The sequence below is a fragment of the Pantherophis guttatus genome, chromosome 2 (genome assembly GCF_059756535.1).
Source record: "Pantherophis guttatus breed Tessera chromosome 2, ASM5975653v1, whole genome shotgun sequence".
Taxonomy (NCBI): Eukaryota; Metazoa; Chordata; class Lepidosauria; order Squamata; family Colubridae; genus Pantherophis; species Pantherophis guttatus.
The window spans coordinates 201,947,307-201,972,396 of NC_142064.1; the positions used below are offsets into that span (position 1 = coordinate 201,947,307).

A 25,090-nucleotide genomic window follows, 5' to 3' on the forward strand; every position below is an offset into this window, starting at 1 on the left:
CAGCAATATGCTACGAATTTGACACCTGTAATCTAGTTGGTCACTGTGTGATACAAAATGCTTGATTAAGTGGGCCTATGGCCTGATTCATCAGGATTCATGTATTGTTTTGTCCAAGAAAAATTACATAAGTAAATCCACATTGTTTCCTGGATCGAATTCAAATTGAAAAAAACTGTTCTCCAGCAATGTGGATGATTGGTTGAAAGAATAGTATCCCCTACCTCTTCAATACTATCAATCTCCATACAATAATTTATGACAAGTATACAAATAGCAATCATAAAATTTATTCAGTATATCTAGGCAAAAGGCACAACAAACTGCATTGTTCAAGTATTTGTATAGGTGTACAATTTGTAAAGGTACACAAAAATCATACTGTAAACTCCAAAACAAAGTGGTGAGACATGGTAAAAAAAGGCTTCTTCAAAACATTTTGTGTGGAAATTGTTATAGTTCAGTCTTAAGATTGCACGGTACTTCAGTTATAAAGGCAAAAGGGGCACTTTGGAACTCATTTCATCAAATATATCTTTTCCCGTGATCATGCAGCAATGATCATCTCCAAACAATGAAACTCTGCCTCTCCCTCCCTCCCTCAATTTGGTGAATCCTCATCTTGCCTTTTGCCTTTGAATCCAAAGCACTGCACAGCTCTAGTGTTTATTAAACTTGGAAATAAGCTCCACAGGATTTTAGGAGCACAATCTGATTCAATATGTATTGAGCTGTAGCCACATGTAACATTTCTCTCCCAATCTATGCCATGCATATGAAAAAACAGAATAATGTGAAGTATTATCAGTATTAAGGCATATGCTGTAATTGAGACTGTCATTTCCTGCATCTGAAAAGACTCCTCTAGAATAATGGCCCCCAAACTTTTGGGCACCAGGGACCAGTTCTGTGGAAAGAGGATTTTCCATGGACTGGAGGAGCTGTGGATTTGCAAACTGCCTGCATCCCGTGGATGGGCTTCGCTTGTTTGCAAGGCTCGGTTTCTGGCATGCCGGGGATCAGTGTAGATCCACAGACCAGGGGTTGGGGAACCCTGCTCTAGAACATAGTTATGAGATGTACCAAAATTCCCTCCATCATGCAGTAACTGTAGGAGCAGAGTTATTTTCTCTCCCATTATCACACAAGGAAATGTCTGTTATTCCCATGAGGTAGAGGGAGAAGACAGAGTTGTATTCCTGCACCAGTGAGAAGGGAGCAGGATGCTAATTTTAGAATTTATGAGGAAGTCACTTTTAAGAACTAGCAATATGATTAATAAGATATCCTTTTGGCTGTAAAATATTCTTGGAAATAGAGACACCTTGAAGCAATATGAAATAGGCCAAATAAAGATTAGTGGAAGAAATGGCAGGATTGTACATATTTACTCAAAGCAGTACTAAATTAAGAATTTGATTTTTTGTGTCTTCACTTGCCATGGCCCTCAGTAAAGGATTTTCAATAAGATTCTGCAAAGTTTTGGAAATAGATTTTCAGATTATGGAAGACTGAGAATGTAGGATGTGTTTGCATTTCATTAAGGCAGTCATTACATAATATGGCTACTACAAGGCTTCAACTCCTGCAGTCATAATTTTGAATGACATTATAGTGATTGTATTGAAAATCTACCTATCCTCTTCAAAGGACTAAATATAACTCTGTATGATGGCTGCACTTTCTAGATGCTTTCTTACTGTAAAAGAGTTACTAGATTGGTGTGGGTTTGAAACATACACCTAGGAATGCACAAAATACTTTGGCTTTAAAAATGATCATTTCAGCTATTGCAAACATGGAGCAAAAAAGTTGTTTGGTTCAAGAGTTTGGTTAGAGCAAAACACAGCAGTTTGTTCTGAATGTGAAATTATGCTGGCAGCTTTTGAGTCATTTTCAGTATTTTACCTGTTCTGAGAACTGCAGCTGGGCTATTGCTTTGTGACTTATGACTGGGTTCCTTTTTCTCAACTTTTTCAGATATCAGTAAAATAGCAAGGATTAAGTGATGCTCTTGCTGTTATTGTTCATACTGGATAAGCAGATGTGGAAGTGGGTAGTAGAGTGGAAAGAGTACATAGTTAGAGCAGAACTCTGTTCCTCTTGCTTCCTCTCTGGATTTAATGTTTTTCAAAAAGTTTTGAAAAACTTTTTGGGGTTTTTAGTTTTTACTTGATCAAATTTTCTACATAAAACTTGGCATGAAATGCTAATGTATAAATGTTTGTAGCTTTCTGGCATGAAAAATAGGGATCTAGATTTCCCACTAAACCCTATGATCAGAATACTTTTAACAGTTTCAAGCTTTGTCCAACAGAATGAAACTGTTCAAACTATGTTCTAGCACAGGAGTGTCAAACTCAAGGCCCAGGGGCCGGATCTGGCCTGCGGGGTTCTTAGATCTGGCCCACGGAGCCGCTCTGGAAACAGCGAAGGACTGGCCCGCGGTGCCTCTGCCAGCAAAAACGTAGCTCGCAAGGGCTGCGGGAGGCCATCCCGAGTTCCATTTTCCCTGGCAGGGGGTTGCAGGAAGCCATCGCAGGTGAAAACGGAGCTTGGGAGCACATTTTCATTGGCAGAGCGCTCAGGTGCCACAGGCGCCCTGACATGAGTGACATTGAACTGGCCATGCCTACCCTGGCCATGCCCCCCCAGCCCCCCCGAGGTCAAACACAACCCTAATATGGCCCTCAATGAAATCGAGTTTGACACCCTTGTTCTAACACAACACATTCCCGTAGAAGTGTTTTTATAGTGTGTATTGAGGAGACCTATTTTCTTTTGAGCAAAAATTGCAACATGTTTCCTATTCTGTGCACATTTTTACAAATACACTCCTTCGTTCAGAAGAAGTTAAATATAAAGGGATTAGAAAACTCTTCATTCGTATTACAAATAATTATGCAGTTTTGCTGGGAACTAATGAGCATCACAGAAAGATCATGGGAAAGATTTGCTCTTCTTGTAGCTACATGTTCAGTATGAAACATAAACATACAATATTACTTTGTACTCTGGCAATGTGGGTATGCAATTAAAATACTATTTGATAAGCCCAGCATTAATCAAAAGCAGCTAATGCCCAATTGGAAATCATTTTTTTCAGGAACATAATTTTAGATTTCTGTATGAACTCTTGAAATAGTATGTGGGGTAACTGGATTGTACTCTGTCACAGTTCAGATGCTTATAGTTACAACTGGGGTCAGTTTTAAAAACAGGAAAAATGTGTACTACACAAACATATTATATGCACTGTGGCTCTATATCTCCTAGACTAACCATGCCAATTTTACGTCATCAGAAACCAAACAGCATTTCTTTAGCACCAACATATTGCAAAGCAAACTGAAAATAAATCCACAGGATAAAGGAAGCACCACTTAAAACCTGAGAACATTTGTGAAGCTTCGGATATGCCTCAGTGTTACAATTGACTTTCACTACAATTCAAGGTTGTTTAAAGTGCAAAGACAACTTGTGGAGCACAGTTAGACAAACAACAGACTTTTATCAACTGCTCAACTAGCACCATGAATCAAAAAGCCTATTTTTTGAGCTTCATGAACTGTGGTGGACATCCAATTAAGCTGGATCATTAGGTATCCCCTAATTAATTGGAATGAGAAGCCTATAAAACTTTGAATGTGGGATGAGTAAGGTAACATCCTTACATAAACACTGATCAATGTGACACATATACATAGCTCTGCATTGCATTTTAATCAGGAGATTCCCCATTATAATGGTGTTTTAAAAGTTACTGTGGTACCTTATCTGATGACTTTGTTCTTATTATAAATTGGCTGTATTCCTTATACCAGCGCCAAATTAGAAAGTATAGAAAGTCACTAGTTACATTAAGGACATTTTCAAATGTTTTAAGTGAGTAAGCCCAGTCTATATACGAAAGATAAATACATTTTAAAAAACTACCTTAAGCAGAGTGGGGCAGCAGTGACAAAAACACTGTGTGGACCCTGCATAATATCTCTCATCTTTTTTTGTCCTCAGGAAGGTAAAGTCCACGCAGCAAAATCCATGAGGACCTCCTGGTGTGTGAGAAATGGGTACTGATATGCTGGTAAATGATGATTGGTGTGTACTGTAGGCACAGTAGCTCAGAGTTCTGTTCTCCATCAGCTCACAAAATTCAAGAAAATGTAACAATTGGCTCTTGTGAGCCAGGACAAGCCAGCTTCAGCACACCATGGGGTATTGGGTCAAGGGTTTGCTACATCCCTCAGAGCAAAAGAATGTTTAAAAGTCTCTTTCTTGCACCTTCTCCAACTGTACCGTAAAATGTTGTTTCAAGACCAGACAATAAATAAACTCTAAAGTTAACCTAGAATAGGCATAATACAGCTTTAAAAACCTACCCTACCTACAAAAAAAGAAAAGAAAAACAGAAAAAAATCCTGCTCCTGACCCATGCATGATAAAGTCCAACTTAATTTTTGTCATTTTCCTCCCTATTCTAGTCCCCTCTAAAACAGCCCACTTCCCTCTTCATATAAAAGGTTTATGAAGTTCCTTCAACGTATTTTCTTTTGGAATAGAGATGGGTGTCGTATTAGAAGCATCTCTCCATTCTTCACTTTCTGTTGAAATTACCTCATGCAACATTTGAAGAAAGCTCAGCAATCATTTCCCAAAGTTGCATTTCAGAGATACATAAGACATCTGAAGCAAACAACAGCTGAGAAGAAATGATGTCAAGACCAGTTGAAGGTTGAAGGTAAACATTTGCCATCACAAAAACACCCCTGCATAGCTGGTCAGTACTTGTTACAATTCCAAGGCAAATAGACCAGTGGTGGGTTGCTTCCGGTTCGCCTCGGTTCAGGCAAACCAGTAGTGGTGGTGGCGGGAGGCTCTGCCCACCCACCCAGATGTCATCAAAAATGATCTGCGTATGCGCAGAAGCACCACGCGCTCACAAAGCAAGCACACATTACCTGTGCGCTACCAATAGCGAACCAGTAGCGCCAGGTTTTAAAACCCACTACTGAAATAGACCTGAGTATACCTCAGAGAATCGTGGAAGTTCAAGGCAAAATATGGACTCACTGCACTTACATTGCTAAAATTTCTAAATTCTGAAAAGTGTGGACTGAAAAAACTTTGGAGTGACAGCTGATGCCATAGAAGAATATAAGAGATTAAATATATGTAAAAAGATTCCTTAAAGGGAAAGAAAATTCTTCTCTTAAATGCATATACAGCAAAATTCTTCAAATTGGGAAACTCTTCTCTATGATCTAAAGTAGTTTGGGAGGATCTCTCACCAGCATGCGATGATCTTAGGGCATCACATTTCTCTCTTCTTTAAGATTTTGTTCCAGAAAGTGTTCAGAGACAGATATATTGCCTCCATTATGCAATGTTGATTAATCAATCTGTCTATTGTTGAAACAATGAATTTCAGGAGTAATTAAGTCCTCTGTTTCCCTCTGCATGCCAATTTAAACAAACAAATGTTGTAATGGAGAAAGGTCCTTGGTATGTACTGGGAGATCTCTAGACCTTTTCTAGAAAATTGTATCAGCCCATGCCACAAAATATAGGTCCTTTCCTAAAGGTTGCTTTGAAATTGATCTCAGTTACTTTAGGCCCGAGACTTGTACAAAATGAAACAAAGCCCTTGAAAATTCCAGGTAAAACCAAACAGAATTGATGCAGATTTTAGAACCATAGGACAAATTTCAGCTTCTAAACTTCAGAGTATTTGCCGCTCCCAGATTTCTCATGGCTCGATTCTACAAAAGATAAAATAATTTTAGTATTTGTTTTGTCTCGGATAGGAGAAACTAGAGATATATTTGCATTTAGATGAAACAATGGAGATGGATATTGCCAATATGCAAACATTTTAAATGTCACGTCACTTCTTTCCGTAAGTGAATTATGACCTGATCCACATACTATAGCTCTGCTGAATGCAATAAAATCGAATGGGTACTAAATATGTATTGCATCTTAATCTAAAATGCTTTATCTACTTTACTTCATGTTTGCACTGATCATTGACCATAAAAATATGTTGTTGTTCTTAGCAGGTGTTGGATTAGAAGACTTCCAAGGTCCCTTCTAACAATATTCTCTTAGACCATCTGTTAGCCACTAGGTTTCTATCAGGATTTGCATTCTCCAAAATTTCTGCTTTTTCCCTTATTTACTAAACTTTCTACCCAAGTTCACAAATGTACCTACTTGTACTAACTGCTAACCATCGAGGTATACGTTGCATTAATTCACTCAATTCCACCACCCCCCATGCAACTACCTTGATCTTTGATGCAGTAAGTTTAAGATCCCTGCTCCTCACTCATATGAGTTCCCAGTCAACAACATTGGTTTTATCCACATACAACGTATACACATTTTCATACCTTCAACCAACATTACTCTGACATACAGGAGCTGTAAACTGATCACTTTCCATCAACCTTCCCTAAATAGAAGAATTGGAAACCAGACAAAATTTGCCAGTACCACTGGATTCAGGCAAAGGCTACTTGAGGAAGGAACAAACCACTGGCTCTTTAAGAGCCAAGGAGAACCATTAGGGATTCTTCAGAGATGCCGGGATCCAAGCATATCTCACCTCCGAGGAAATCTGTGACTCTGTTGCTTCCAAGTCATTCCTGGGTTGTTTTCATCTTTTAATTCAGGGTTTAATAAAGGGTTCTTTTCAGGAAGACAATTGAGGCAAGTGACAATTGAGGCAGGTGACTAAAGAGTCTCCCATGAAAGGCTTATCTGGAGCCTTGAGAATTTTCCAGTGACATTTCATTGCCTCGCGGTTTTTGCATCTATTTTAAAATTCATCTCTTGGTGAATTTTAATTTTAGGCTTTTCTACCTCTGGAAAATACCATGCTACAATTATGTGAGTCTTCGGAGAAAGGCAGCATACAAGTTGAACAAATAAAATGTGGATATCTTTACTATTCTTTTCTTAAATCAACTTATCTTTCTGTCCTCCCCAAAAAAACAAGAAAAAAATTGGTATCATGTGTCCAGTTGAATATTTCAAAACAGGAAAAATATCACACAACACTCGAGTGTTATTTTTCCCCCTTTATCTTTTATTTATATATCCTTGTTACCATTTTATAGCTCACCTCTGCCAAAGCTGCATGTATTCCTGTAGTCCTTGAAGTGCCATAGGATGGTACTGCTCCTGTATTCACTTTGGACAACCCCGTCCTGTTGCTTGAAGAGACTGGATTAGCCGGAAGTGCTCTCTGAGGTGGTTTTAGTCTGGAAGAATCCTAGGGAAAAAAGTAAGAATTCTTCAATTTTTATTATATATGATATGATAGAAGATAGGTAGATAGATAGATATGAGAGAGAGAGAGAGAGAGAGAGAGAGAGAGAGAGAGAGAGAGAGAGAGAGAGAGAGAGAGGGAGAGAGAAAAGAAAGAAAGAAAGAAAGAAAGAAAGAAAGAAAGAAAGAAAGAAAGAAAGAAAGAAAGGAAGGAAGGAAGGAAGGAAGGAAGGAAGGAAGGAAGGAAGGAAGAAAGGAAGAAAGAAAGAGAAAATTATACAGATCTTATAACTGGATAGATAAACAGATATCTATTAACAGTGTGGTATAAAGAACATTAGAAGAGCTCAGAAAGGAAAGCAATTTATTAGGCAGAAAAAACATTCACGATTTAAGGTATATTCCCCAAGTAAAACAGCCCAAATGTGGTGGTGTTGCAACTTCAGAATTCTTGGGCAGCAATGCAATACACCCGGAGGCCACCAGATTTGCGAAGGTCAATTTAAGATAATTATATTCTGCTATTCCTTTTCACGCTTTATGGTGTATACAAATATTATGCAAGACAAAAATATGCACGGATTTGCATTTTTAGAAGATGTACATGAAAAAAATTGTTCCCACCATGTTTTTTCTGTCTCTCTGTGTGTGTGTATCAACAGCCATTATGGTGCAATGGTTAGAATGCAAGTATTGCAGGATGACTCTGCATTCCCACTGCCAGGAGTTCGAGCCTGACCTGCTCAAGGTTGACTCAGCCTTCCATCATTCCAGGCTGTTGGGGGCAATATGCTGACTCTGTAAACTGCTTAGAGAGAGCTGTAAAGCACTATGAAGCAGTATATATGTCTAAGTGCTCATAACTGGCTCATAACTGCTGCTGATTCTCATATAAGAAACCAACGTGCTATACATGGAACTGATCTTGCAGAAAGTACAGAAACCTCCGTTAGTATGAAATACAATAACAACATTCTGTTCACGCTGCATCAGTCTCAGATGTCTTTTCACTGAAGTCCCATGACAGGCTCTCTGGTTGTTGTAGATAAATCAGATCAGACAGATTCCGAATCTAAGTATCATAATTGTCATGTCATACATCCATGATGTATTTGCACAATCAGATTCAGGAAATGTTTTGGGCACTTTTGGTTTCAAGGAATGAACAGTTGTAGCCTGTTAGGGCCTAGGAACTATTAAAAAATAATGTTGAGACATGGCTTGGTTCACCCACAAGGCTAAATTAAAAATCTGGAACCCAGGGTTTACTAAACCCACTATACATTATGCCAAGCTAAAAATGAAGTTCAGTTCCTCATCACTGAAATGAGATGTTCTATGCAGAGAAGAGATTGGAAGGGAAATTCATTAGACACAAGGTGGTGCTGTCATTTCAACCTTATTGGTTTTGCCAATGAACTTCAATCTGTTTGAGATGAAGTGGTAAGGGCGGTAAGAGAAATCTGTGAGAAGCTCCCCACTTTCCCTTTCTGCAGCTCTCAGGCCCCAATATATTAGTCTACTAAACTTTGGCAGTAATCCCACCAAAACACAAAAATGCAAGTCCTTTGCCGTCTATTGATGGGAATCTTTTTTAAAAAGCTTAATTCTCTCATTCTGATAAAGGTAAAGGTTCCCTTGTACATATGTGCTAGTCATTCCCGACTCTAGGGGGTGGTGCTCATCTCCGTTTCAAAGCGGAGGAGCCAGTGCTGTCCAAAGACCTCTCCGTGGTCATATGCCGGCATGACTAAATGCCAAAGGCGCACGGAACGCTGTTACCTTCCCACCAAAGTGATTCCTATTTTTCTACTTGCATTTTTACATGCTTTCGAACTGCTAAGTTGGCAGAAGCTGGGGCAAGTAACGGGAGCTCATCCCGTTATGCAGCACTAGGGATTCGAACTGCCAAACTGCCGAACTTCTGATCGACAAGCTCAGCGTCTTAGCCACTGAGCCACTGCATCCCCCTCATTCTAATATATACAAGCAAAACCATTCTCCTGAAAATAAATACTTCTCTTATAGTAATGCTGGATCCTGAACTACTTTCAGTATATTACATCAACCACTATGCTTCCTTGCTGCATCAACCTGTCAGTCAAAAACCCTATATAATCCTATATATTTTCCTTGTCAATACTTGCTTACACAAAAGAACTATGAGTGCTCCTCTTATAGGCCAGGTCATGCCAGTACAAGTGACAGTCAATCTCAGATATAAGACACACCAGTGGTGAAATGTAAAATTTGTTACTACCGGTTCTGTGGGCATGGTTTGGTGGGGGGTAATGTGACTTAGTGGGCGTGGCCAACTTTTTTTTTTTTTACTTTTAAAAGCATTTTTTCTACAACTTCTTCGGCCGAAGAGGTTTTAGAAAAAATGCTTTTAAAAGTAAAAAAAAAAAGCCTCTGATGATCATGCGGCTCAGCTGGGCATGGGGGTGGGGCAGGGATTTTTGCTACCAGTTCTCCGAACCACCTGCCACCATCGCTACCGGATCGGGCGATCCGGTCTGAACTTGGAGCATTTCACCCCTGAGACACACCCAAATGATACACTGTTTATATCTGTGTTGAGAAAAATATATGGTCCAATTATACAATGCAGATTGAAGCAGATACTTCTACTCTAAAGTTACATCAGAACACATTTGGTAGCAAATACCAAATGTACTTGTTTGAATGCTTGCTATTTTTAAAACACCTGTACAGCTTACCCAGAGTTATTGACAAAGAGGATTTCATAGGTATATAAATTCCTCACCTGCTGAACCATGACGTTTGGAGGCAGAGGTGCGGGCCTGTTTGGCGGAGTTCGTTTTGGCAAATGCTTCTCCTCGGTACGATGTTCCAGAAAGGGGGGTTTCTTTGTGTAGTTAGGTGGAAAAGCCGGGGGTGGTGGCTGCCCCTGTCTCTTGAGCTCTGCAGGTGGCTCGCAGTATAGCACTTCAGATTTTGAGAGTGCATTCTGTATATCAGTAATCTACAAGCAAATCATACAAAGAGGAAGATGGCATTTCTATTTTATTAGTTAGTGCGGCTGATTGACAAACAACTTTTTTTCTGGCTTCAACAGGGGACAGCACTGAATTGACCCTGTCTGGGCTCAAAACAATTTAGGATAGACTTAGTTCATGCTTAATTGGGGGACCTCAAGGGATTTGCATGGTTAGTGAGAATTGGAAGTCAAAGAACAACTCCAAACTTCCTGGGGAAATGTGTCCATTAAGTCACCAGAGGTCAAACTCATTTATCTTTTCCCTACTCTGGCAAATACTCACAGAGATCAAATAAGTTTACAGCAATCACTGCACTTCTATTTTCCAAGTATCTTTCTTGAATGAGTGCTGCCAATATATTTTATGTCCTGGCTGAGTGTGTGTGTGTGTGAGTGTGTGTGTGTGTGTGTATGGATTTTTCTGTTCATTCTTGTGTCCTTACTTTTATAGGTTCCAGCACTTGGAAGAGTACATTTAAAATATAATCTATACATGTTCCCTATTGGAAATATTTGCAATAAATACAATTTGCAACTCTAAAATAGGACAAAATTAAGAGGCATTATAGTATAGTGGTTAAGAGGGTGAGCTTAGAAGCCTCCACTAGACTCACTGAGCAACTGAGTCAGGTATTATATTTTAGACCAGCCTTTCCCTGGGGCATTGCTTTAAGAGTAAAATGACAGACCCCCTACTTATACTGCCTCGAGTACAACATAAATTAACAAATAATTAATAAGTATTTAAATAATTATTTGCAGTGAGAAAAAAATGGTTGAAGATCCCAAAATGGTCTAGTTCAGAGTTTATGGGAACTGACATATGGAACAAGTTTCTTAGAACATAACAAGGAAATTAGTTGTACAACTATGATCTTTTGTTTCAAGTGGGTTCCACTTACTTTCGCTACCGGTTCGGAATCAGAAGCACGCATGTGCGCGCTCGCACTTTACTCGTGCGTGGTGCTTCTGCGCATGCGCAGAGGATCCATAATGACATCCAGGCGGGTGGGTGGAGCCTCCCGCCGCCGCCACTACCTGTTCTCCCGAATTGGGATGAACTGGTAGAAACCCACCACTGTTTTGTTTGATAGCGTATTTCAAAATGCTGAAGAATCAGAGCATGGCTCAACAGAGGTTTGAATGGAAATTAGTCATTTCAAAGTACCTTTCTCTGTCCTTGTGGAGTTTTCAATTTGAATGCTGGGTTGGCATGTCCATTCACTTCCTTCTGAATGGAAGGAGGTGGGCTGTATCCAAACAATAGGGACAAACGAATATTATAAATCATTTCTGCAACTGCACTTGCATTATTTGTATAACGGTTTCTCTTACAAATAAAACCACATGTTTTTATTTAGACTAACATTGCAAAAAGGCCGATATACTCAGTAGCCAAATTGTAACAATTCATATTTCTATGGGTGAAATCTCTTGTTAAATATAACAAAGAGACTTCTTTTCATAATGTTTCTAGCAGGAGATCTATAGGGTAAGTGCTGACAGGTCTGAATAGTTATCTAAAATATAAGTGGAATTATGCCCTGGATATATTTCAAATTATAGTTCACACACTATACTAAGACTCTTATATGTAATTCACCTCTCTTATATGTACTCAGCCACTGTGTTTGTAAATCAATTTAGGGCAGGAGTCTACAGAGTGAGATTTGCCAAAGGTAACCTTTCCCTAAAAGCCTTGAATATGGTCTATAAAGCTTTTCCAGAAACTCTAATGGTACCTTTATAATATATGTATATACAGTAAATAAAAGAATACTGGCTTGTCATGCATATGTATCCAGAATTCAAATGAAATATGAGGGGATATGAGCAACATCACATCAACCCTCATGCTTACTTACCATAAAAAAAAAGCAATCATCTCATTTACTGACAAATCATCCATCCATCCATCCATCCATCCATCCATCCATCCATCCATCCACCCACCCACCCACCCACCCACTCACTCACTCACACACTCACTCACTCATTCATTCATTCATTCACCTTGGCTGTTCGGTTTTCTTGGGAGCAAAGATAGTCTTCTTAATTGGCACAAGTTTGGCCCTCCATTTGTAACAGCATAAAGCTATTCCAATTAAAGTCAAAAGCAAGATGGAAACCAGGACACCTATGATGATTGGAATAGGATCTGGACCGCAAAAAAAAAAAAGTCAAAATTATTCAAATCCATTGATTGTGCTAAAATGCAACCACCACCACCCCTCAAAAAAACCCAAACCCACCCACTGTAGGATGCCAGCATTTGAACAGGTAATAGTGAAGGGCATATCTGTATCATGTGTCCCAATGCTGAATATGAGAGAGACAAAAACTTCACTTGCCATACTCCATCTTTCCCTCAGTTATATTGGTATGGACCACCAAATATATTGTGGTCCTGTGCCTCCTCTGCTCAGCCAAATCCCTGCCCCACAAGCTCTGTTCACATGTCAATGATCAAATAACATTACAAATCACACCCACTTTTTTCAAGCATGGGGCCACTGTCCAGGCTTCCTCCCTTTCCAGGTTTATCACAAAATGGAGGTGCCCATCCACTGAAACAATGGCAGTTGTGATTGTTGTTGCAAATCTGTATTGAGAGAACACCATCAGTGTAACTTCTGTAGTAAACACCCTGCTCAGGTCAATCCAATAACACAAGAAGCCTTTGCAACTTGCCTTGGATTTTGTTAGAGCTCAGTGCATTTAAAAGTCACCCCAACAATCCATGGTTATGTCCATCATCCCTCCCAAGAAATGCAGTGTTTAAACATTCTTTTCTTTTTTAATACTTAAGCCACAAAGGGTATATTTGCATCTTTCAAAATTCACTTTGGGTTATATGTGCATTCCTGAAGAGGAACAGAGATGACTTCCCACTATTTTTAACCTCCCAATAAATACCCTCTCCATAACAAATGGCCATAACTTCTTCTCAAATGTAAAACCACAGCTTAAGGAAAGCCGTCCTTCCAACATTTGATATTTAAGATCAGTATAATACTTCATAGCCTATCTTTATGTTCTGAAGAGAACCCTAAGATTTGTTTAAAACTGTGAGAGAAGTATCAATTTAATTTTGCATGACGGACACCTACTCTAACATTTTGTATTCTGTCTCACCATTCTACCACCTCTTAGCCACCACTTGGGATTGTTTAGTGAACAATCCCATTTTTGCTATAAAAATATTCCCAAAAAAATAGATCATAAATACAAAAATGTTTTGCATTTTGTTCCACGAAAAGTACAAAAGCATTTATAGCCATTGAAATTTTACTTTTATTTCTTATTTTATTGTTCTCATCAATTCCTATTCTGTTTTGCTTACTTAAAAATGGGCATATTGCTCTCAAATTTTAGCCACATGATTTCAAGGGGCTGGCAGGGCACAGATGGGGTGCTAGAAGAACACATGCAGTGTACATTTCTGCTCTAAAATATATTTTGGTCAATGTACAAATTAAACTGATTTTAAACAATATGTTTGATCCCTGTTCCAGAGGAAGAGTTTATTTATTTATTGGATTTTTAACCCACCTTTATTATTTTATGAGTAACTCAAAACAGTGGACATACATGTTTGTAATATTTTCTCTCCTATTTTCCCCACCCCAAATGGGTTGGGCTAAGAGAGCGAGTAGCCTAAGATCATCCAGCTGGCTTTCATTCCTAAAGTGGATTAGAATTCATAGTCTCCTGGTTTCTAGGCTAACATCTTAACCACCATACCAAACTAGCTCTCCAAATACATTTGAACTGGAAGTCTTTCTACAGCCAGGCATATCTTTGATAGGACATCTTTCTCCATGGATGCTATTAGTTTTCTGAAACCCAACAAAAAGAATAAGAGCTAGCCAAGAAAGCAAGGAGTACCATATTTTTCAGAGTATAAGACGCACCAAAGTATAAGACACAGCTTAGTTTTTGGGGAGGAAAATAGGGAGGAAAAAAATCTGCCTACCAGGTATTCATCTGGCTAGCGCCCTTAGTCTGGTCAGCTTCAGCACATTAGTTTGCTGGTTTTTATCCCCTGCTTGGGGATAAAAAAAACAGCTTCTAAAGTACAACTGATCTTTGGAGAGAGAAGCAATGAGAAAAGCAGGCAAATCACGGAGATCGCTTCACTCACTAGCGCCTCGTTAAGGCTGGAAAAAAACTTCACAGCTGAGAGTGGGAGGGAGCAGGCAAAGCGCTTCACTCGCTAGTGCCTTGTTAGGGCTGAAAAAAGTTTCACAGCTGAAAGTCCGAGGTACCAGGCAAAGAAGGGAAGATCGCTTCACTGAAAAAGCTTCTGAAGCACAGCTGAGAGTCGGAGGTAGATCGCTTCACTCATTAGTACCTCATTAAGACTGGAAAAAAGCTTCAAAAAAGTTACATTTGAAGTATAAGACCCACCCAAATTTTTAGCCTCTTTTAGGAGGGAAAAAAGTGTGTCTTATACTCTGAAAAATACGGTATATACAGTCACATGATATCTGAATACAAGGACAGATACTTACTCCATGGCCATTGCACTTTTTTCCACAATGTCCCCTATCAAAGAAGGAGGTATTCTGACAGTGGCCCTCAAAGCACACCTGTAGGAGAAACCGAATATTCAGAATTATACTAGAGTAGTGGTTGTTAAAATGTGGTTCTAAGTCCCCAAAGGCCCTGTCAGAGGTCCATGAAATCAAAATTATTTGCCAACATATGTTTAAAAACAATGCAGTATTAAAATCCTAGAGAATGTGTCTACTTTAATTTTTAATATAGTAAAAAATGTTTAAGAAATGCTGTACTACAAGAATAATGCTGTTAAATGATTTGGGTACAAGGCAGGCTTGGGGTGTAAAACCACTGCATCAACTCTGTGAAGCCAACTCTTGCAATTATCCCATAGGCAAGGCCATTGCTCTCAGCATCTGCTTAAGGCTAGCATGGTCCAACTAATAGAAGTTAATATATGGGAAGAAGGAGCAATAGTTTATGGGAGATGAAGGGTTACTAAACTAAGTCCCTCAAATTGCATAAATCTGTAATGCCGGATCCAACATGTTGTGTAGAGTGTGACTACATCCAGATTCATTTGGGACTGACAGCATTGATCTTAGCCAAAAAGCAGCCTGCTCCAAGGGAGGGAAGCTACACCCAGCAGGTCCTTTTTACTCCAAGTTGTTGATTCTGAGGATTCCCTTTGGGTGTTTCTCTTTTTTTCAAAGTTGTATTTAAAACAAATTGTTGCATGCAATTAATTCTGGGGAAAAGCAAACGTGTATTTTAAAAGTGGAATAAGGTACAACAGGCATCCAGTGCTTACGTGACTGTCACCGCATTTGGTTCCTGTCATCACAAGTCCTGGGTCTAATATATCTCCTTCATCTTCTTCATTTCGATAGACGTGGGTACCACGACAATGAACTTCTCTTCCATTTAATTTGATAGTTGTATCAATTGCAACAGCATTGGTCTCCAGAGGCTTGGAAGCAGAACTTTGGCACTGTATCTTGCCACATTTAGCATTTCTGGAAAGGAAAATTTTGTGAGTCTTAGTATTCTGGCTAAGATCTTAGCTTCACACACACCCAACACAAAGGCTTCCATAACATTATTCACTTCCAATAAAATGAAGAGTCTTGAGGGACCTGGTCAGTCACATTCCATGTTATGTTCTGAAAAGTATATTTATTAGATGCAGAATATCCTTTTTCATGTTCACTGACCTCAAAATTACCCTACCAATAATAGGATAAGTAAAAACCCAGTGTCACATAGAGTTTTATGTACAAGTATTCAGACATTTACTGTGACTTTCCATTACTTTCTGAGATCAATTTTACTTCTGCTTTTCATTAATAAAACCTTTGTTTGCTTTGTGTATCTAAGGATGATAGAATTGCAAGAAAATGAGCATGCTTATAGTTGTAAAACAAAATACGGCTTGAAAAGCATTTTGATATCCCACCTTAGAACACTGTATCTCTTTCTTTTCAGTATCAAGTGTGGAGAGTCCTGATCCATATTGGGACCAAAGTATTGGTGGCTTTTCTTTCTTTTTTTAAAAAAGGGGATTATTTATGAAAACAATCTGGAATTGTTGAAAAGCTTTAAGCTTCAAAAGATTTTTTAGAGAAATCTGCTGGAAGAAGTAAGGAGCTCCTATCTGGATTGGGAAAAGTACTTCAGATGATACATTCACACAACCCACGAGTCCTTTCTCTGCCATTTAATCGACATTTTTTTTAAAAAAATTGATTTATATGCCCCCCCTTCTCCGGGGACTCAGGGAGGCTTACAATGCGTTAAGCAATAGCCTTCATACTTTTGTATATTTATACAAAGTCAGCTTATTGCCCCCACAAACTGGGTCCTCATTTAACCTACCTTAGAAAGGATGGAAGGCTGAGTCAACCTTGAGCCTTGGCGAGATTCGAACCCTGCAGTAAATTGCAGGCAGCTGTGTTAATAACAGGGTGCGTAGACCACTGTACTATCAAGGCTCTTTTTGTTTATGTACGCAATAAGGAACAGCAGGAAAATGTTTATAGATATGATGAGGTCATGAAAAATAATCTCACTCTTTCCACAACCAGAAAAGTCAGGGTATGAACTTGTTCTGAAAGATTTTAATATAAGCAAAGCAAAAATGACAATTTGGTCTAACAAAATGGCCAATGAATTTGCAGCTATTTGCAACATAGGCTGGATTCATTTTTCTCATCTTTTAACTTGTGAGGATACTGAGTTATCTCATCTCACATGAAAACAGGTGGCTTTGTGTCTTTCTACCTTGTGTCGCACTTCCTGTAGTTCCCACTGATATCCTTCCCACAGTTCCCATAGGAATCTCCGGCAGCGTTAACTTTCTCAAAGCAAAGGTCAGGGGCTGGCCTTGCTCCTGTATGGAAAAGATTCACATAGTACGGTGTTTGTGAAAGGTAACTTACCAACTGTATCACACAGCTGCATAGCATTGGGTGTGAACCCATCAGTAAGGACAAAATAGTTGCTTCACTAGAACAGGCAAAACTGTCCCGTGGAATATATTTCATCTGATCCTCATGGGGTTTACCAGACATGACTACAGGTAAGTCCTCGAGATACAACAGTTCATTTAGTGACTATTCAAAGTTACAACGGCAATGAAAAAAAGTGACTTATGACCGTTTTTCACATTTATGAATGCTGTAGCATCCCATGGCCACGTGATCAGAATTCAGATGCTTGGCAGCTGACTCATATTTATGACGGTTGCAGTGTCCTGGAATCATGTGATCACTTTTACTGAGCTTCTGACAAGCAAAGTCAATGGGGAAGCCAGATTCATTTAAGAACTGTGTTACTAACTTAACAACTGCAGTGATACGCTTAACAACTGTAGCAAGAAAGGTTGTTAAATGAGGCAAAACTTAATTATGGTCATATGCTAAGGACTACCTGTATTCATGTACAAATAATCTATGATTATCTATAATTATATCTAACATATATATATATATATATATATATATATATATATATATATATATATATATATATAAATATCTATCTATCTATCTATCTATCTATCATCTATCTATCTATTAAGTGTTTTTCTATCGAGACACCTGGTCTACCCCAACATGTGGGAGGAGGCATTCTGCTCCCTTTCAGCTCCAATCCAGGAGCCCTCAAGCAGTCGCATTCACAACAAACCATTTTATACCAAATTTATATTGAGAACTTGTGGCTCAGAAGGTTAATTCAACTGCCTAACATGCAGGAAGCTCAAGTTTGAATCCAAGTAAGGGTATGGCTAGCTGATGAAAGCTAAAAAGCTTGAAATAGATCTATACTAGTCTCCCTTTATTTATCAGCAATATATATATATCAATATGTATATCCTGTTTCCCCCAAAATAAGACATCCCCTGATAATAAGCCCAATTGGGCTTTTGAGTGCAATAAGGTCAAGCGCTTATTTCAGGGTTCAGAAAAATATAAGACAGGGTCTTATTTTCAGGGAAACATGGTATGTATATATATATATATACCTCCCCATCACAAGACCCACTGAAGCTCTTATAAGCAGAAGAACACTGACATCACCTAAATTCCACTGAAGATGTTACCTAGCCTGGTAATGAAACATTTGGAAACCAACCCACAAGCTCAGAGAACAAACTTCCACCCTCACATATCTATATTTATAATTATTTGAAATAAAACCGTGCAGAAATATCACACTGCATTTTTAAAAAGCTTTTTAGCCCTTGGGATGAAAATTTGAATCAATTTTCAAACTTAAAAATATTTTTTTTTAAAAAAAAAAACAGACTTGACTTGGCAAGGTCACACTATGGCGTTCTGATTTAGTGTGTTATGTGTCAACCCAGCCATTGCACTTTAAGGATCATGTTAGGATTAGGGTAGAATGATATGGACTCAATCAACAGCCTGACTAGGTGGTTCAGTGGCTAAGACACTGAGCTTGTCAATCAGAAAGGTCGGCAGTTCAGCAGTGCGAATCCCTAGTACAGGTCTCCTGCGTGAGCAGGGGGTTGGACTAGATGACCTCCAAGGTCCCTTCCAACTCTGTTACTGTTACCATTTAACATCTTATCCAACAAACCATAATTCACCAAAGCAAGGCTCAGAATGATGCATAAAAGTAGCTGCCTGGCCTTCACTGATCACAATAGCCTCTGCGGATGAACACCTGCATTTTCCCTTTCTCTATTCTTCTTTCTTGATGTAATTATAGTTCCATAAACTAAAAATAAGAACAATCTTCTCCTTCCTTTTCCTTACACCTGTGAATGCAAGGGGCCTCTTGTCTTTCTTAGAGACTGGTCCTCCTTACCATATCCCCAAAGCTGCAAACATTGCTGCTCGTAGGTCAGACACATTCCATTGTAGCAATATGCCCTGCCATCCTCGCATGGGGTACCGTCCATCTGATAGAAGTTTGCAGGGCAAAATGATGATTTGCCCGAACAGTATTCTGGTAAGTCGCATGTTCTTTCCTGTTCCCGGCAAAGAGTTCCAGATGAAACCAACTAAAGGAAGGGAAAATAATTAAATATTTATTTCAGAGTAGTGTAGAATACTTGGCATTTCAGTTAAGGTATCTAAGCATTGATCTAGGTGCTTCAGATGTGTATATCATAGATTTATTCTGAAGACAAGCTCAACTGACTTTCAGTTCTCTTCATTCTGTATAGCAAATTTCATTTCCATTCAACCTAATTCCTGAAGCATCACTAAAGGGAACAAACTCCTCATTATTGCCCCCAAATTACATTTTTGTTGTCTCAACTCTATGAAAAGAATCTCTTTTTGTCAAAATCCGAGGACATTTTTTCAAACAAAAGCAATCTTGAACCATATCCTAATTTAGTCTTCATTAATGCTTCATTACAAATTACTTACATTACAAATTACTTTACATTACAAATTACTTACACTCCATAGGAGAACCTATAACAGAGGAAGAGACCAGAGTTGGGATAGAAAATATTAAACCTCCTAGTAGCCTCAACGACTCCCTAAAAGAATGCAAATGACCAACTGTCGGCAAGGAATATAAATCTTTCCATTCCCCACCATCCAGTCAGAGCTAAGAAGCTGCTTGAATGAGATGTGAAATGTCTTCAAAGAAAAACAAGAAAGTCCAGTTGCCTCTTGAAAAAGCACCTTTGGGATGGAAAATATTCCATGTTCAATTCCCAGCATTTTCTGTTTTTTTTTTTAATATTGTATTTATTGCTTAAAAGCTCCTGGAAGGATGAACTGATAACTTTTAGCAAGTGGCTTAATGGACACAGAGCAAGTAGAACATCTGGTATATATTATATAAATTTTAAATGATCACTTTAACAGGCAATATTCTGCTAGCACTGGGCTACCCTATTTATTTTCAGGCAGATCATGCTTCTAAAGCTGATTCTGGAGCTTCCTTTGCTTAACAAAGGAAAGGAACTACTGTTTGCATGCAACACTTAAGAATCACTGATACTTTTCACCGTAATGGGGAATGTGGTCCCTGCTTGAATTTGCATGGAAGGTACTTTCGCTCTGTGATGGTATCCAGACAGCTGTATTCAGTTGTCACCATGTAAAGGACTAAGCTTTTGAACGCCACCACAAGCAATCCAAAATATCAGATGGTGATGGTGTGCAAGAATTCAAATGTTGCATATTGAGTGGCTTTGCCTGACCAACTTGAGCAGCAATTTTAAGCAAACCCAAGGGATGCATTTATGAAAGCAGGGCCTCCAGGAGACATATGGGAAAAACCCAGCATACCAAGACTATTTTAAGTACATTTTCCTAAGAAAGCTATAATGTAAAGTGATACGCAGGAATCTTTTGTCTGTATATTTATCTACTCCACCCTACCCAGGAAATGAAGCTCAATCTGTAGAGAAATCCAGATTTCTCAAATTCAGTAAAATATAACAGACAACAGAAAACAGACATCAGTAAGAAGCAGAGTCAGAGAAAACTTTAAATGAAGATTTTTTTTTCTTGCCAGACACCACATGTAAAAAAGACTGGTAACGCAAGCAAGCAGAAGGCTTAACTTCAGGCCCAGCTGGGTCAATAACCTCCTTTGAAAGACAAGCTTCGCGTTTGTAGTTCTAATCTCAGGGTGGGACTAATTTTAGCCAAAACAGCTGCTTTGGGTGGCTTCCCAAACGTATAAAAGTGAGAAAATCAGAACCTGGTTGTCTCTATCTATCCTATGCTATCTGGCAGGAGAGGCATGCTGTGGGTACTGTCAGCCAAGGAATGTCAGTTGGTGGGGCCCTGAAGAAGAATGGCGGCAGACCTCTGGAACATGATCCCTCCAGAGATTAGACTGGCCCAATCCTGCAAGCCTTCCATAGGGCCTTGAACACCTGGTTCTGTGTGCAAGTTTAGGATCCTGAGTGTATGACAGCACCTGTTTCCTGGCTATACTAAGGGCTTTTTATGATTTTCAAGCTGCTATGTGTTTTATTATGCATTTTATTTTGTATTTGTGTTTATATATTGTTCTTAATGTTGTGAACCACGGAGAGTTATGTACCGTACTTGAGATGGGCAACCATATAAATGGAATAAAACGAACAAAGAAACTTCAGTTTTGCTTAGGCTTCTCTGCTTTGTCTGATGTCTTCAAGTCAGTCTTGACGCCTGGTATCAATTCAGAAAATTGGCATGCCATGAATTTGTTTTCGTAGCATTTTTCAAAAGTTATTCATCCTTACCTTCTTCCTAGGACTAAGAGAGTATAACTGACTCTCTCTCCCTGATACCCAGGTAGCCTTCACATCTAGGACAGGACTACAATTCATAATCTCCTAGTTTCTAGACCAGTGATGGCTAACCTTTTTGCCATCGCGTGCCAGGAGAGGGGGGGCGGGGGAGGGTCGCGCACACACGTGCCCACTCGCATGCGTGCGCAATCCCCTCCCCCCTCCGCTCCTGGCACATGATGGCCTGGTAGGCCCGTTTTTCTTTCTTGCCTGGCTCCAGATCCTCTCTGTGTATGTGGGAAGGGCGAAAACAGCCTTTCCCACTCCCTTGGAGGCCCTACGGAGGCTGAAAGGGCCCATTTCCCCACTCCCGATGGGACAGGAAGTGACGTTTTTTCCTGTCCCCAGCCTCCAGAACCTCTCTAGGAGTCTCTAGGAGCCTCTCTAGGAGTCTCTGGAGGCTGGGGACAGGAAAAAACGTCACTTCCTGTCCCATCGGGAGTGGGGAAATGGGCCCTTTCAGCCTCCGTAGGGCCTCCAAGGGAGTGGGAAAGGCTGTTTTCGCCCTTCCCACATACACAGAGAGGATCTGGAGCCAGGTAAAAAAGAAAAATGGGCCTTCCCCACCCCCCCACCAGGCCCTCCAGAGGCAGGACACAGCCTGTTTCCCTACTTCTGGTGGGCCCAGAAGGCCCGAAAATCAGCTGGCCGGTGCGCGCATGCGCCCCAGAGCTGAGCTGGCGTGCCCACTAATATGGCTCCGCATGCCACCTGTGGCACGCGTGCCATAGGTTCGCCATCACGGTTCTAGACTATGTCCTTAATCACTAAATCAAACTGACTCTATAAACTTTTGCAGAATGCCATAAAACTCCTGGTAACAAGTAGAATTGGCCATATAATAGCCAAATCCAGGGCCCTTGGACAATTGCACAGTTAAACAAACACCTGTTTTAAATGACTGAGTTTCCTGAGAATAAATGCAGAAACAGTGTATGCATATTTGCAACTAAAATTATTTCCTGATTACAACTTCTGCAATTCTGTATACTTAAACCCAAACATTTTATTACATATCCTTAAGTTATGACAATGGTGTGGGTATGGCATGTTAAGACACACTGCTTGATAGGTGGTTATGATAGGTAGACCAAACCCTCTGGCCACCTGAAGATGGGGTTCTTTAAGGCCTTCCCCCACAGTTTCTACTCCTTTCCCCACACCAGGGCATCCTATTTGGTATTGTGCCACCAACCCAGTCCTCTCTGGCACTTAATTACTCACAAGTAGATGAAGCAATCATGTAACCCTAACCCTGCTTTTCTTCCTGTTGCAGTAATTCAGAAGAGGATGTGTGTCCTGAGATTACAATCTTTCCAAATCAGAGTGCTGATTCAAATGAGAATTCAAGCCTTTATTATGCATATTAAAATTAAGAAACTGAAGAGGAATTGGAAGAGGTAAAAGGAAGGTAGTCCCACCTTGCATTTGTGACAGCAAGTTCCATGAGCACACTCAGCGCCCTGCTTCAGAGTGCAATTAGCAGCGTTGCAACAAGGATTATGACATTCCTGCAGAAGAAATAACAGAAATGACATGTGCTGCGCTTACAGAACAGATGTTCTATATCTGAAAACATTGGAAAGCATTTGGCTGTCTTTCTGGGTGGCTTGTAAGATTGTAGCTAGATATGCTTTTACTTTTCATGCCAAGCATAACAATCTCCAAGAAGCTTCAAAGTTGCTTCTTAAACATGTCACATCTGGGACTCAAATGCTTCAATTCTCAAATAAATTGAGTTCAAAACACCAAAACATCAGGTCTGAGTTTCTCAAATGATGGAATCTGCACCTAAGTTTCTTGGACAATAGCATCAGTATTGTCTCTCTGCTTTTTTTCTGAATACTTAATTTCTAATACTTTTGGATTGCATTTGAAGATTCTAAACTCTAGAAAGAAGAGGATTGATGTTCTTCTCAAGTAGCGAAAAAGGGAATGAGGAGGTATGGGTGGAAGGAAATAATTCTGAAGCTCTTCCCCGTGTTCATTAAGTTAAACTAAGCCACATTGCTAGAATAAACAGAAGCTTTCAAACCAGAAAAAATATTTGGCGGAGGCAATAATAGAAAAGATAACTAGAAGAACATACTTCTCATTATTTCTTATGGAATACCTAAATACTAATTCCCAGTTGATTCTGAAAAATCTGTGAAACCAACCAAAAGGAATTACCTCCACTTCTCCACAATCACATTCTTCCCCTTCTTCCAGATACCCATTTCCACACCTCTGTCCTCCATATAAGGTCCTTGTATCTGGCATATTGTAAAGACACATTCCACCACCAGATTGCAGATACCGTTCCAGCTCTTTTCTATTGCATTCGTTGAAGACTCTGGGGAAGGGTGCCCTGTAAAACACGCAAGGAGCAATCTTGAACTGAGTGTTATTATTCAAGCATTAATACCTCTGAAAGCTTCCACAATTGAGCTTTATTAAAAAAAAAAATTAACCAATAAAATACACATTAACATGAAGGAGAAAAGGAAAAAGGGAAAAGTTAAAAAGTGACAAGAATACATAAAATAACATATATATAAAATGATGTTTGACTTTTTTCAATACAGAGACAATTATATAATTACAACAACCTCTAAGTTTAAGTAAACCTTTAAAGTATTGACAACCAATATTAAAAAAATAACATATTCTTAGTTATTAATGTAAAACATAGAAGCTTATTAACTGTAAATAAATTATAGTCATATGTAGGTAGTCCTCAATTTACAACAATTCATTTAGTGACCGTTCAAAGTTACAATGGCACCGAAAAAAGTGACTTATGACAACCATTGCAGTATCCCCAATGTCATATGATCAAAATTTGGGCACTTGGCAACTGGCTCATGTTCACATAAAAACCATATTATTAATTTAAAAACTGCAGTGATTCATTTAACAACTGTGTGAAGAAAAATCATAAAATAGGGCAAAATTCACTTAACAACTGTCCTGCTTAGCAACAGAGATTTTGGGCTCTGTGGGTTTTAAATCAAGGACTAGCTCTATTTGACAATCCACAATATTTCTGTAGTCAAGTTAAATCTAATCCTCAAATCACAAAGTCAAAACTTCATTTTTCTGTTGATCCTGCAGAAAATCTAACAATAGTCCCCAGGCCGCAAGCTCTACTTGTTCCTTTAATAAATATTATTGTAACTTTGGTGACTCACTTGACTTAGTTCACTAAAAGTAGGACTACTACTGGAGGGGAAGGAAGGAAAGAGGAAAAAAGTTGGTCCACTTTGCTGGAAAGTTGATGTTGGCTGAATGACAATTATGTCCCTGATCATCTAGTACAAGGGCCATAACTTTGAATGACAAATTCTAACTTGCCAGCTGCTGTGATTGTTTTCCTAGTTGTAAAGAATTGCCTTTGGAGGAGTAACTAAGAAATCAGGATACTAACTCAGGATTCCTGTGTTACTAAGAAAGTAACTCAGGAATCAAATTGCCTTTGATTCCTGAAGAATCAGAGATAAATTTGGACCAAGTGCCTATAAAGGTGAAAACAAGCAGTGCATAACTCTTTGAGTCAAAGA

The 25,090-nt window shown here is 39.2% G+C and overlaps 1 protein-coding gene across 2 annotated transcripts in view; it reads right to left on the bottom strand.

The window, feature by feature from the left end:
• Positions 1-274: 274 nt before the first annotated feature.
• The window catches only part of ADAM19 (ADAM metallopeptidase domain 19), a 71,047-nt gene continuing 46,231 nt past the window's right edge, over positions 275-25,090 (bottom strand). The window contains exons 12-23 of one of the 2 annotated variants that reach the window (XM_060688499.2): positions 23,721-23,898; positions 22,970-23,059; positions 19,109-19,304; positions 17,057-17,165; positions 15,588-15,792; positions 14,788-14,865; positions 12,767-12,875; positions 12,287-12,431; positions 11,442-11,523; positions 10,040-10,258; positions 7,127-7,276; positions 275-5,759 (exon numbers count right to left, since the gene is read on the bottom strand). In XM_060688499.2, coding sequence (XP_060544482.2) covers positions 5,706-5,759; positions 7,127-7,276; positions 10,040-10,258; positions 11,442-11,523; positions 12,287-12,431; positions 12,767-12,875; positions 14,788-14,865; positions 15,588-15,792; positions 17,057-17,165; positions 19,109-19,304; positions 22,970-23,059; positions 23,721-23,898 — 1,615 coding nt within the window. In that variant the 3' untranslated portion in view covers positions 275-5,705. The remainder of the gene's footprint in view (positions 5,760-7,126; positions 7,277-10,039; positions 10,259-11,441; positions 11,524-12,286; positions 12,432-12,766; positions 12,876-14,787; positions 14,866-15,587; positions 15,793-17,056; positions 17,166-19,108; positions 19,305-22,969; positions 23,060-23,720; positions 23,899-25,090) is intronic. The other variant, XM_060688500.2, reaches the window with a different exon arrangement.